Source organism: Natrix helvetica (genome assembly GCF_964273705.1).
Source record: "Natrix helvetica genome assembly, chromosome: 4".
Taxonomy (NCBI): Eukaryota; Metazoa; Chordata; class Lepidosauria; order Squamata; family Natricidae; genus Natrix; species Natrix helvetica.
Window position 1 is genome coordinate 125,006,512 of NC_138550.1, and position 14,042 is coordinate 125,020,553.

Here is a 14,042-nt window from a genome sequence, read left to right on the forward strand (position 1 = left end):
CGCGGCTCGGGAGCCACATGCGGCTCTTTACACCCTTTAATGCGGCTCTTCTGTGTGCCGGGTGCCCGCTCCCCTCCCTCCTCTCGGGCTTCGGAGGGAAGCTTCTGCAAAAGCCCGGGCGAGTGACAACCAATTTTGGTCCTATGACTGCAGAATGCTGCAAAATACCATAAATGCAGGCCAGTTGTTGAGTGTTTCAAATGTGATTGGAACACTCAACAAGGTGACCACAGTGTGTGTGTGTGTGAGTGAGAAAGACAGACAGAGAGAGGAACAGAGAGAGGGAGTGAGGGAGGGAATCAGAGAGAGACTGACAGACAGACACACACACACACAGACATACAGAGAGAGACAGAGAGGGGGAGGGAGGGAGAGAAAGATAGACAGATAGAGAGACACACACAGAGTGAGTGATTAAGTGAATGAGTGAGAGACAGACACACCCACATACACAGAGTGACAGAGAGAGAGGAAGGGAGGGGAGAGAGACAGAGGGAGAGACAGAGACAGACACACATACACACAGAGTGAGTGAGAGACAGACAGACAGACAGACACACACACAGAGTGACAGAGATGGGGGAGGGAGGGAGGGAGAGACAAAGAGCCAGAGAGAGAGAGAGAAAGAAAAAGAAAAAAAGAAAGAAAGTGGGAGAGAGAGATGAAATTAAAAACAACAACATACAAACCTGACTTACTCAAACTATCCAAGGAAATGCAAGGCCAATGTTCACATTAGTGGTTGTGACTTTGTCAGTCAATGTCAGGATGTAATTTTCTCTACATTGTAAGGCAAATTTTACGGAATTTAACATTATCGATAAATAATATCGTTCTAAAGTTTTTGTTTTATTAGTTGTGTTATTTGTATCCTCCCGACCTATGTGGATACTTGCATGCAGAATATTCTCAATAAAAACTTATTGAAACTAAAAACAGTGTACCATCCCATGTATTTTCGGTTTTAAAAATGTGGCTCTCAAAGTAAATTTCAATCGTGGTTTTGGCGAGATTTGGCTCAGTTGAAAAAAAAGGTTGCCCACCACTGGCCTAGATCAATCTACAGAATGCACAAAGCTGCTGTATCTAAAACCTTCAAGAATTAGCTTTAGCTGACACTGCCACACAATTGATTTATAGTATAAAATGTTATGGATCTTATCTATTTTAACACTGAAATGATTGCTCAGGCACAAACATTTCAGTCATATTAAATGAAATTTCCACTTGTTTATGTCCCTTTATTTCAAATCTAAAAGTAACTCATTTTATTATATTTTGTATATCTATATCTATTTCACAGGTAATTGTTTCGGTCATGCATCAAAAGAACCTTGAAAAAGCTATGCAACCAAAAGAAACGGAGCAATAGAGACAAACAAATAAGTTGTATCAGTGGGTTGTTGAGGCAAGATTTGGGGAGGAAAAAGTCAGAGTCATGCTCAATATTCCAAGATGTGTCATAGGACAATTCTTCCCACACCAATATCCAATAGTACTGCAGGTGCTACATGAAGAGAATAGCCCTTTCTGCTCAGAATGGGCCACGAGTGATTGATCCTCTATACCAGTGATGGCTAACCTTTTTGTCATCGCGTGCCAAAAGCGCATGCATGACTGCATGACAGCATGCCCGCGTGCTTGCATCAATAATGCAATGCATGCATGCCCCCGTGCATGTGCATGCAACCCATGCTTCTCCGCTCCCGTGCATGCGCCCCCCTCACCCATTTTTTTGCTTACAGGTTGGTGCAGGAGGCTTCCAGGCCCAAAACGGGGCACGAAGGGACCTTGTGGGGTCCCCGCGTCCTATTTTGGCATCCAGATTGGGGCAGGAGGCCTTCCAGGCCGAAAACAGGGCATGGGCACTGCATGAGGCCCCAGAATGCAATGCGAGCACCCCCTGTACATGCACCCCACCCCGTGCATGCGCACATACATCTCCATATATGCCCCACACATGCACCTCAGAAATCTGAAGACCAGCTCGCCAGCAGGAGGCATGGACATGCATGATGAAGCTGGGCTGGGGTGATGGCTGGCATGCTTGCAGAGAGGGCTATGCATGCCACCTGTGGCACATGTGTCATAGGTTCATCATCATGGCTTTATACCTTGGCTGGATTTTGAAATTAAATACAAGAGTGCATTTATTGCCCTCAGCAAACTCCAACAAGATATGTTATCAGAATATTTTGAAGACTTTAGCTGTGGCAGAAAGATTTGCCCAAGGCAAAAACATGGTTGGAAAGAAGTGATTTTGTCTTTTCCATTTCAATTGCTGTAATGACTATCTATTTATACTGAGCAGTTTGCTGTTCCTATATGCCAAATGAAAGACAATTAAAACTTGAAGGCTGATTCTCATGTGCCATGAGAATGCTCAGTTTGGATACCACTACTTCTCTATCTTGCTGAGATCCTTTTGATTCACAGGTTCTGAATCACTTCTCCATCAGAATGATGTCCATTACATCTAATTAAACTATGTTCCCCTTCACACATGTCCCGCATTGATCTGAGACTGATGATGCACCCAGGTCTCCATAATGCTAAAATATATCCAGAGATCTTTGGAAGTTGAGCTGATTAACTTTTAGCTCAGTTGCTACTCCAGAGGTGAGTCTGCAAAAAAAACAACTGTATTTGTTCTGCATATAATGTGGATTAATTCATACTGATGGGTATTGTAGTCTTGTCCTAACTCCCAAGATTTCTTTCTTCTTTTGCAACCAAAGCACAACAGTTATTCCCCTGCCGCCATCCTAGATCAAGTTATTCTCAAAAGGAAACAAAGCAACGGGGGGGGGGGGGGAAAGGGGTTGCGCTAGTGAATAGCAGACAAGGGCTGAGATATTTTCATCATACACGGTAGGCTTTTCATTGCCCCAGCGCTAGGGAGAGCATTCAGCACTTGTGTGGCAGTGCAGGTCCACTGAAGAGACTCAAAAACATGACACCACTGGCTATGTGGAAATTCTAGTCCTATCTCAGCCATGGAGCCTAGCTGGATGTCTTTAGGCCAGTCACACTCCATCAGCCTATGATGATCAGACTTGGGCAACAAGCCAGCCAGTCAATTCCTGTTGCATGCAACCAAATAGGTCAACACTTGGTTCATTCAAATAAAAAAGTGAAACCTGCACTTGCAGGAAAAAAATGCTAGGAAAGAAAAAAAAAAGCACTACAGTGGTACCTCAGTACTTGTTGGTAATTCATTCCAGAACACGCAATGAATGTTAAAACCAACGAGTCCGGAGAAAACTCCTTGGCTTACCATGTGACTTGCTATTTTGGCTGGAAGAAATAGTGAGTCACAAAGCAGCCAACATCAGCAAGTTCTTCCTTGTGCATCAACTACTGGGAGAAAGACAAATGCTGGAACAAAATTTCTGCTTCAAAACACATTGGATACTGAATTCAATGAGTTTTTAAGCAGTCAAGTGCTGAGAGGTGGTATTCAGCAGGTTCTGACCAGTTCTGGAGAATCAGTAGCGTAAATTTTGAGTAGGTCAGAGAACCTCTGACTGGCCCCGTCCCCGTTTATTCTCTGCCTTCCAAGTCCCAGCTGATGGGTAGGAAATGGGGATTTTGCAGTAACCTTCCCCTTGAGTGGGGTGGGAATGGAGATTTTACAGTATCATTCCCCTGCCACACCCGCCACGCCATGCCCACCAAGCCACACCACAGAACTGGTAGTAAAAAAAATTGAATTCTCCCACTGATGCCTGTATAGTATTTTCATGGAATAAATATAAAGATTGCAACACCCATGAGAAATGGCCATCCATCCTCTATTTAAAAACATACAGTGAGGAAGGGCTCACAATTTCCTGAGAAAATTGGTTAAAAACTTATCACTAAGACTCTTTTCCTGACAACAAACAAAATCTACTTCATTGTCATTTAAGCCCACTGTTTATAAGCCTACTTCCTGTTTCTCATGTTTTTCCTTTTGGGACCCTTAATATATTGGTTCTTCTCTGCACATGCTTCAGATTGTCAATGTCTTTCCTAAAATCAAAATCTGGGTATAATATTCCAAGTATGGATATAACTCACAGAATAGGGAGGAGTGTTGGATTTTGGGGAAGAAATGATAGACTGAAGATGACTCTGTGAAAAGCAGAGCAATGAACGTGTCATGATGAAGAGCCAGTGAGTAGACCAGCTCTTTGATATTTCTTCTCGGGACAAGAAGAGGACTTGAGATTGCCCAGAAGTGCTCCAGACAGTTGCTTGTCAGCCCCTTTGAAAAAACGTAGGGTTCACATACTTCCATTTCTAATCATTTTTGGAAATTGCTTATTAATTGTCTTTCAGCTATTTTGAATCTTTGGATTGATAAGTTTTACAGCAGAGCATCTGGTGAGTTTCCTTTAATCCTTAGAAAAAACAAGTTTTAAACACAAGCTTAAAGAGTTAATTAAAAAAAATAAACAGCAAAATAACTTTGATCAGAACTTTGATTTTAAAAAGTTACAAATGGATTAAGAGACTAGATAAATTTGAATTGAGATTTGGAATTAATTAAAATGAATCCTTTCCACGGGAAAATACTTTTATTGTAATTCTTTTAAAAACATAATGAAACTTTAAAAAAAGTTTAAAAAAGACACTATAAGAAACTAATGATTACAATTTAAGGAAAAAACTCAGTCTCAACTTTCAAATACAGAATTAAGCATATTTTAATATTGGACATATTAAAGATTATTTTTGAACAATGGACCCAGAAACTAATTTTAAGACTTTCTGCCTAAACATAGACTCTGTTTAAAGGGAATAAAGATCAAGACATTTAAAAGTAAACGAAGGAATCTTTAGTTGGTCTATCTGATCAAGATTAAAATAAATATGTTGTTAACTGTGGTAACCCTTAAAGGACTTTTGCTGAAATCAAGACTGAAATGTGAGACATTTTTGGATTTGTTTATAGATAGATGGAATGTGGGAAGATCATTAGTTACTAAATAAGTGATAAGTTACTAAAATTGATTATATTTTTATAAAGGGGAAGTATATTTCTTTACTTTATTACATTCTTATTTTCTCCTTCTACTTTTTCTTTTTTATTTTCTGCATCTTCTATTCTTTGTATTTTTTTTAGTTTGTATTAGTTTTTGTTGTAATTGTAATTTTTAGTAAAATTACTATTGAAAGAGTAAATGTTTTAACTTCAATAGCACATAAGTCTTCTATTCTGTTATATTAATCAGTCCCTTTGTTTCTATCCTCAATTTTAAATTCCTTTATTTAGTGTTAAATTTTTTAGCTAGTAGTCATCAAAGATTTTTCCTGCCCTATGTATGCAACCCTACAGTCGACATACTATGCATGATACTTTTCTGCAATCAAGCAAATTGGCTTTTTAATTAATAACAAGAATTTGTTCAACCCAGACTGAATGTGAACTTGCTGAAGTATTATAGTTAGATGTTATCATGCATACAAATTGCAAATTATCATGCCACTGCAAATGTTTGTGAACTGTCATATGATCCTTCTCTTGAAAAATGTTATTGGCACAATTAGTTTTTCCTTAAAGCTAGAATATTAATTTGATAACTTTATTTTGATACATACAAAGTACTATTTTGTTTTGAGAGTCTTGCTTTAAAACTCCAAAGATTACTTTTTAAAATTCTAATTGAGAATCAGTTTGAAGAACTTTCAGATCTGATAATTCAAGACATTATGGAAAAGAAAATTAGGAAAAATTAATTTAATTTGGAATTTTCTTTTTGAAAATTTCTCCTACTGTGAATCTTTTGTTGAATTTTCATCCATGCACAAAACCTTCTTTCTTCTTTGATGCATTTCCCTCTATTTTGATATAGACTTTATCTTTTTCAAAACAGAAACACGTAAAAGGATTTTTGCTTTCAAAACATTCTGAAAGGATCATGTTTTGCCCTATCTTTAATGAAAAATTGAATCTGGGCAATAGTAATAACATTGTTTTGGTACAGAAGAGGCACAGAGAATTTAAAATCATATTTGTCGTAATGTTATTTTAATTACATCTAAAATAAATTTAAAATACTTTTGTTCTAGCTTAAAGTGTGGCTCTAGCACATTACCTAACTAACTACAGTCTTCTGTCTGAAAACAAGACCAACATTACCTTCTCCTGTAGCAGAGGCAGCCCACAATCTTAGAATCCAAAACTGATATTCTTCCAGCTTCCAGATACAATACTGGCATATTTTTATTCTCTTAAAAATATCAATAAAATGTTTTCTCAAAAATATGAACTGTTAAATTGTTATGTGTATGAGAATCAAATAAATGTGCGTACAACCATTTTCTATAAATGATTTTAAAAACATTGTATCGAGTTATTTGGGAAACGAGAATATTCCAAACATTTGTTTTGTATTAATATGACTGTTGTGTTGCAAACCTTCCAGTGTGGGTAGCGTGGCATCTAAAAGTATAGCCTGTGCCTAATTCGACCCACTTATTATACATTTTACCTGGTGGCGCATAAAATACATTTTTCTGAAATTCAAGTCAAATACATGAGAAGCCACTTAAAGGTACACCAGTTTATTTTCCTCTATTAATCTGTTTTCTGCCAGAATAAATACACTGATATCTCTATAAATGTACAGCCTGGTTTTCAATAAATCTCTTCCTCTTTCATAGAACCAACTGCCAATGAATTCCTGTTGCCTTTCCCCACCTTTTTTTTCCAGAAGGTGGGCCTACTCCCCCCTCCCCGACACTTTCCTTTCTAGAATCAATGATCTGGCAATAGGTTCTTTAACAGTAAACTTCCAGATGTGATTGACTATAATGAGCAGAACCTAGCCTTAATTCATCTAGCTCTCATAAAAATTTATTCAATTTGATGGCCAAGTGGAAATCAATGAGACTAAAGAGTACTTAGTGTAATTTATAATTGAGTGAATCATTTCATGTATATGTCTGTGCCATTAAAGACATGAAAGGGTTTCCATATATGTTTCATATAAACGTGCATAAAGAATTTGTAAACTGCATGGTCACAATGAAGGACAGACTTAGACTTGCATAATCAATTTAACAAGCATAACCAATTCAGATTTGGATTATGGTCAATAGTTACAATTAACTCTCTCATACTATTAAGATTCCCATATCAATTATAATCCTATCTGTAGGCATATATAATTGCACTTACCAGGGTTTATCCACTATCTTTCCTTCTTCAGCTATCACTATCAAAATGTTGAATATATTGTCTTCAAAGACAGGACATTTTTTTTGAAACTCTTTTAAAATAGCATGTAATTTCCCAGTTTACAACAACTCACCAACACAGGGTTACGTAACACATGTAGAAAATAGACTGGTCATACTTTTCCCTTCTTAAACAATTTAGAGTTTTAGTTTCAACATTGAAACAGAAAGGAGAAAATGTGTTTGCCTCACAATACAGACTTATGCTTAGTTCAAACATACGGTAATTATGACTTTATTCTCATGAAATGATAAGTTATAAAATTCAGCTAATGGAATATTACACCACTAAGCACCCCTCTACACCCACATTATCCATCCCCACTTGTATGTGACATCCCTACTTTTGAGTAAAACTGAAATGGAATTTATAACCTAGGATGAAGCTTGGGGACAAAATCTTGCGTTTGGAACTCAAAGGTGACATCCATTTCACTACAGATGATATGATAAATCGGAGGCTTCACTTAAAAGGCTAGGTGGATGTGTAATGGTAGTCTGTGCTTGTTAACAGAAATTTATAGCTTAACATATCCTGAAAACATAGTCCATATGTTATATTGTATGCAACGAAAGCAGTTGACCCTAGGCTTTCAGTTGTTACCTGAGTAAAAATCTGTGGGCTATGTCCACAGGATGCATTTTGTTATGGTTTGCATAACACATTTGGCTGAATTTGAATACCTCTAAGCCCAAAAGATCACATTCTGCCTTAAGAGTTTTATACACAGAGTCATACATTACAAGTTACTCAGACCCTGGTTCTTTCTTCCCAAAAAAAGATGTGCACACGACTGCAATTCACTTCCACATAAAGTTACCAGGATGCAGAGGCACAAAGTACATCCAAGGCAACAGAGGAGGGATTTTAATGTTTTTGTTGATTACGTATACACAGTGATGAAAGGGTTCACCCAGGGATACCTTCCCCACTAATGACACAGGAGGGTTTCTCCTGTAATGGGAATACTCTTTATGTTTGCCTGGAGGCTGGGTGATGCTGGAAGATGTTCTATGGTAACAATGCCCCTCAAAGTGAATTCATGGTTTCCTTATTTAATGTCCGGAACTAAATCATAAACTATGATTTACTAGCCACCGTGTCTGGGTTCATACATTGAGCCAAACCCAGACTAGCGGTATATCAAATCAGATACATAAACCATAGTACAGTTTAGTGTGATGTGTGTGATCTGCAAAGGTTTCAAGTGCAAATTCGTTAAATTTCACACTTTGCAGAAGTTGACGGAATGAAATCTCCGCAGCAACCATATCTTAGGGTGTATCCCAAAGGTGCTTTTTCTCAAGAGGTGAATGGGACTTTCCGGTTTTTCTTTGAAGACGTTTCACTTCTCATCCAAGATGCTTCTTCAGCTCTTGGATGAGAACCCAAACGTATTCAGAGAACAACTAGGAAGTCCAATTGCTCTTGGGGAAAAAAGCACCGTTGGGACAAGCATGACTGAAAATCTCCATAGACTTTGAGGGTGTGTGTTTTAGCGTATGATTACCAGGAAATAAAGCGGGCGGGACAGGGCGAGTGCAACTTTCGCTGGCTAAATGAACCCAGGTCCGCATACTCGAAGGAAATAGGGGGCTTAGGCTCGCCCAGTGTAATTTCGGCGAGCGTCTCCGGCCCACCAGGCACAGGAAACGGGCGCCGTCGGGGCGCGTGTACTACTCACCGACGGTGGTGACATAGGAAGACGACGGCGCAAAGGTGCAAAAGTCGGTGTATCGCCTCATGATCGAGGTTTTTCCCACGAAGGAGTCACCCACCATCACTATCTTGGCCAAGCACGCTTTGGGCGCCTCGCAGCCTGTCCTCTCAGCCATGGCCCACCAGCGATAGGCAGGCGTCGCTCGAAGCTGGCTTAGCCGGAGTCGCTGGATAGGAGGTCTTCCTTACAGCGTTGGCGCGATTGGCTCCCAAAGCCTCGACCCCGTGTCGCCGGTTGCTGCTGCTCTTCCTTCTCTGGGCTCCGCTTTCTTCTCAGAGTTTGGGTTTTAAGGGCTGTTCCGGTTTCCAATGCGCCTCTTTTGTCTACATGCCGGGCGGGCGGGTAAGCTGACGAAGTTCCTTCCCCTTTTTTGCTCAACGGGCGCTCGGTACCTTCCCTGTTCCCAGCAGAAAAACCCTTAGAAAGAGCAGCCGCAAGTTGGTCATTCAACAAAGTCCACCAGAGAAGTTCCTTCACCCCTTCTATTGGAGAACTGCAGGAACTGGGTACTTGTGGTGGAGCTCTAATTATAAGCACCCAAAACCTGCCAGAAGAGCAGGGCGTGATTTATCTTTTTGCATTGCTTTTACTAGTAATTTGGCATCAGCAAAACTCTGTTGGCTTTCCCCTCTTGTTAGTGTGAGATGCAAGGAGACTAGAGTGCACTGATTTCCTTCAAATATTTTCTGCAGTTGATGAAACATGAACATTAATGTACATCATCTTTAATTATTCCGACCAGGTGTCTGATATTTTTTTTTCTTTTTTGTCTGTCAGGTTAGGGGAAAGCTATAGGCCTTTTTCATTTTCATTAAATGTGCCAACAGCGATCTTGTTGAGGAAATTCTTTAAAAATGAATCTATATGAGAATAACCAGTATGAATTTTTTTCCCCAAAATCAAATATTTATGTCGTGTTTTGTCGAAGAACAACAGCTACAAAGGGACTGACACAATATAATTATACAAATATGTAGTTAAACTCTGGCATCAATAAAATGCAGAACAATCTCAATTTTAAAATTCCATGCCAGCACCAGTAGGGAAAGTAAGTTGCCTTGGCACACATCTTGATAATGGGCTTGGGAGCAGAATGGGGAAGAACGAATATCCTCCTCTCAAATTAAAGAGTTCAGATTCTATTCTATAGATTAAGACTGAATACTATGGAGAGCAGTATTAGACGAACTGAAGACAGGATGCTTGAAGGCACAAGACCTTGCAGGGCACGTAAAAGGTACTACTAATCAGTCAGCGGTTACCAATTTAAAGTTGTGTAAATCTTTACTTTCCTACCAAAGAACTGACTCTGCACTAAGTGAGAAGAATGTGAAAAAGGTGACTGAGGGAGATAGGGAGAGAGAGCTGCTGGTGGGAAACTTTAAATTGTCTGCTCACAATTATGGGGGATGGAAAATAGAGGAGGCAATTAATTATATGAAATAAATGAATTGGAAGGGCAGGAATGAATTGGAAAGAAGAGGCCAGCTATATGCCTGGAGAAGCTCCGAAGCAGGACATCAAGGTTTGGCTTTCCCCATTTGTCACTTAAACATGGGATTAAAAGTACAGCCTCTTTGTGTAAAAACTCCTTTTAACCCAGGAGCTCTGGTGGAGTCTTCAGCTGCAAATAACAATCTTGCTCAAAGAAAAATAGTTATACAATAGAGCTGAATTTTTCTTTATGTATGTGCAAACAGGGGAAGAACTTCCTGGATACGTATTACAGCTTAGCTACAAATGTCACATCAAGCAGTAGTTTGTCGAAAAGGGAAAATTATTTTATATGTAGTGAATTTGGTAACTCCCAAGTTTGTCCAACAGAAAATTTTTAAGAAGGTTAATTTCAAAGGTTAGAGGATATAGACTAGTGATGGTGAACCTTTTTGGCACCGAGTGCCGAAAAGGGAGCATGCATCTCCAACCCGGAAGAGGAGCTGCCCAGGGGGCATGCGGGCTCTAGAAAATGAACTTTTTGTTTCTGGAGCATGCATGCATGCCAAGCTAGTCTTCCGATTACTGGCACACATGCACATGTGACGATCAGATGGCCGTGTGCATGCTCATGCCAGAAAACTCTTCCAGTTTCTGGCATTGCTGCACGCATGAACGGCAACTGATTGTCGTGTGCGCATGCACGCCAACCCAGAAGAGGAACGGGCAACGTCGCACATGCCAGGCGACATGGCTCCGCATGCCACTTTGGGCACCTGTGCCCTCATGGAGATAGACTTGTCTCATTAGGATCATGGTCCTGGAGAAGAGGCAGATTTTAGCTCGCTTTTATACTTATTAATTGCTATTATCATAATCTGCTTAGCACTAAAGTTTGTTTGCGCCTCCTTGAATCAAGTTTAACTCCTGATAACATGTACATGCCATCCGTTTTCTTGGCAAGGAATATAGAACTGGTTTGTGATTCCTTCTTCTGGGTTGTTGTGACTTTCTATTGTAGCCTACAGTTCTGCTACTTCATGGTAGTCCTCCATCCAAGTACTAATTAAATGTGATTCTGCTTAGCATTTTGAGGTCACAAAAATTGCTGCTTTTGCTGCTGCCTAACAGGCCAGAGACTTCTAACTGAAACACTCTAAAGTCCTCATCTAAAGACAAATAACCATAAGAAGAGAGCAAAAAATTAAACTGTACTAAATAAGATTCAGAAATGTACCAATGAGTTCATGCTTGTTGTAACCTCACATTTTTTTCTTATTAATTCTTGTTAAAATCTATTGGAAAAAGTCTTTTAAATAATAAAATCTGGAGTCAGTAGGTTTGGAGCTGTATATCAGAAGTTGGCAACAGCTATTCTGTTTTCCCCTCAATAAATGTGAATTACTAGTGGCTGAGATATCTTTTGTAGCATATTGGTGGTCAAAAAATGGGGAAAACCTATCAAGAAGCAGAAAAGAGGAACAATATTTTAGGCAGGAACTAAATGGATTATTTACTAACTGTATGTTGTACAGTTCCAGTTATTAATTCTATATGAAATATTTAGTCAGATGTCAGACACAAACTTGCTTCATTTAAAACTGTTATGTATGTTTTTAATAGTCCTTCACTTAAAATTATTACTGTTTCATTTTATTCATATTCCTACCCACAAGAGGACACTCTTTCCATTTTTCTTCCAACAAATATTAAAAGGTTTCAGAATATTATTAGCCTTTCTAGATCCTTCTTCCTACTTCCTATGTTTTAAATTGTTCTGATAGCTATAGTTCTGATACAGTATGTTGGAGTCAGTGGTTTAACTCACATTTTAATTTGACCTTAGCAAATGTCAGACTTTCATACTAATATCTGAATTAAAATGTGATTTCTCCTGTTTTGTAACATAGGTTTCTAATAAAAATGTGTGTGCAGTCATCTACATATTGTTACATAGAAATGTTTCTATATATGAACATATATATACAAAATGCAACATATTGGGGAAAAGTATTTATAAACATGTACATGTTAAGAGAAACACGTACAGTAGACAACTTTAAAAGGTTACTGAAAAGTAGCAAGAAATGCTACAGTAGCAAGGTGCTGGTCAGTTCAAAACACAGAAATAATAACTCCTTCCTGAAATATCTCCATTGATTTCCACTTTATTTGGAAGGCCTAATTTAAATTACTGATATTAATCTTTAGATCTTAGATGAAGGGGTAGATTCCAGCAGTCGCAACTGTCGATTCGCTCTTGGGCGTGCTGCGTGCACATGTACAGTGCAATAAAAATTGTTCTGTGCATGTGCAGAAGCAAAAAACAAGATGGCGGTACCTGCCGTGCCACCTGGAGAACTGGTTTGGGGGTGTGGCAGGCCTGGGTTGCTGCCAGCGATCCAGGTCACCAAACCACTACCAGTTCACCCGAACTGGTCTGAACCGTTAGGAACCCACCACTGCTTAGATGTCTTAAGACCTGACTGTTTGAAGGCCCACATCGTGTATTACAAACATGTCTAAGTGTTAAGATTTGTAAGAGAGCGAGCCTTCTGAAGATGCCTCCACTGTCAGAGATTTATTAATTCAACACATGGAAAAGAGTCATTTGCTTTTTTCCAAGCTATAGAATCAACTGCCGGTAAAGCAGGAGCCAACAGGCACCTCTCTCACCAGGATTTTAATTAATTTTAATATAATCATCGTTGTATTTGTTGGTTTAAACAATTTATATGGCTACCCATCTCTGGGCAGCATAAAAAGAATTAAGCTGTCTCTCCCAAATGGAATTAAAAGCTTACTATCCACATAACATATGGAGTTGAGAAAAGACTAATTCCCAATTTATAAACAGGAAAAAAAACCCAACAATAAAGCCAGTCAATCAGTGGAGCCCACTTAACCTCCTGGCTCAAATGCCTTAGGGACCAATCCGGTCTTTAGTGCCTTGCAAAAGGCTGGTGTGTTTGGGGCCGTCTATGTTCCACAGAGCAGGCACTATGACCAAGAAAGCATAACTCCTGGATCCACCAAAATTACATCGTTTGATAGCAGAGACCGGAAACTTGCTCAACCTGTTGGCTTTGGTGAGGTGAGCAAAAACAATAGGAGATGGGCAATCTTACAAGTAGTCTGGCCTGGTACTATGCAGGGTTTTATAGGTAATAATGAGCAATTTAAATTGCACCTGGAAGCCCACTTGAAGCCAATAAAGCTTGAAGAACTGCAGTTTTATAGAAGTGTATCACAGATGTTCCCCAGGCTGCTATATATTCTGGAGCAGTTGCAGTTTCCAAGAAGTTCTTCAAGGGCAGCCCCATTATGGTAAATTAAAGGGGAGGTGATTAAGGCATTGGTTACCATAAGGCTTTCCAATTCAGAAAGGGACACAATTGGCATACTTGCGTTTCAGGGCTCCCAGTCATAGGCCACCTGTTCTTTGAGCAAGAGTTGTGAACCCAGGAAAACCCATAGGTTTTGCTTCACTTGTGTCTTGGGGAGTGTAACCCCATTCAGAGTCAAACATGGACTTCCCTTGGTCTTGCCAGAACTGAGTTGAAGCCCATTCTCCCTATCATCCAAACTCTCTGGCCGCTGGTCTTTGGATAAGAACCACAGGAATATCAACCTATTGGTCTACATAAGATCTGTGTTCCT

General features: G+C 39.4%; 1 protein-coding gene across 2 annotated transcripts in view; it reads right to left on the reverse strand.

Moving 5' to 3' along the window:
* LOC309391720 (ras-related protein Rab-10-like) overlaps positions 1–9,272 on the reverse strand; it is a 29,662-nt gene extending 20,390 nt beyond the window's left edge. Inside the window, exon 1 of one of the 2 annotated variants that reach the window (XM_081952388.1) lies at positions 8,913–9,041. Coding sequence is in view for 1 of the 2 variants with exons in the window: in XM_081952387.1 (XP_081808513.1) it covers positions 8,913–9,063 (151 nt within the window). In the remaining variant the exon portion in view is untranslated. Of the gene's footprint in view, positions 1–8,912 lie in introns of both variants that reach the window. The other variant, XM_081952387.1, reaches the window with a different exon arrangement.
* Positions 9,273–14,042: the final 4,770 nt, after the last annotated feature.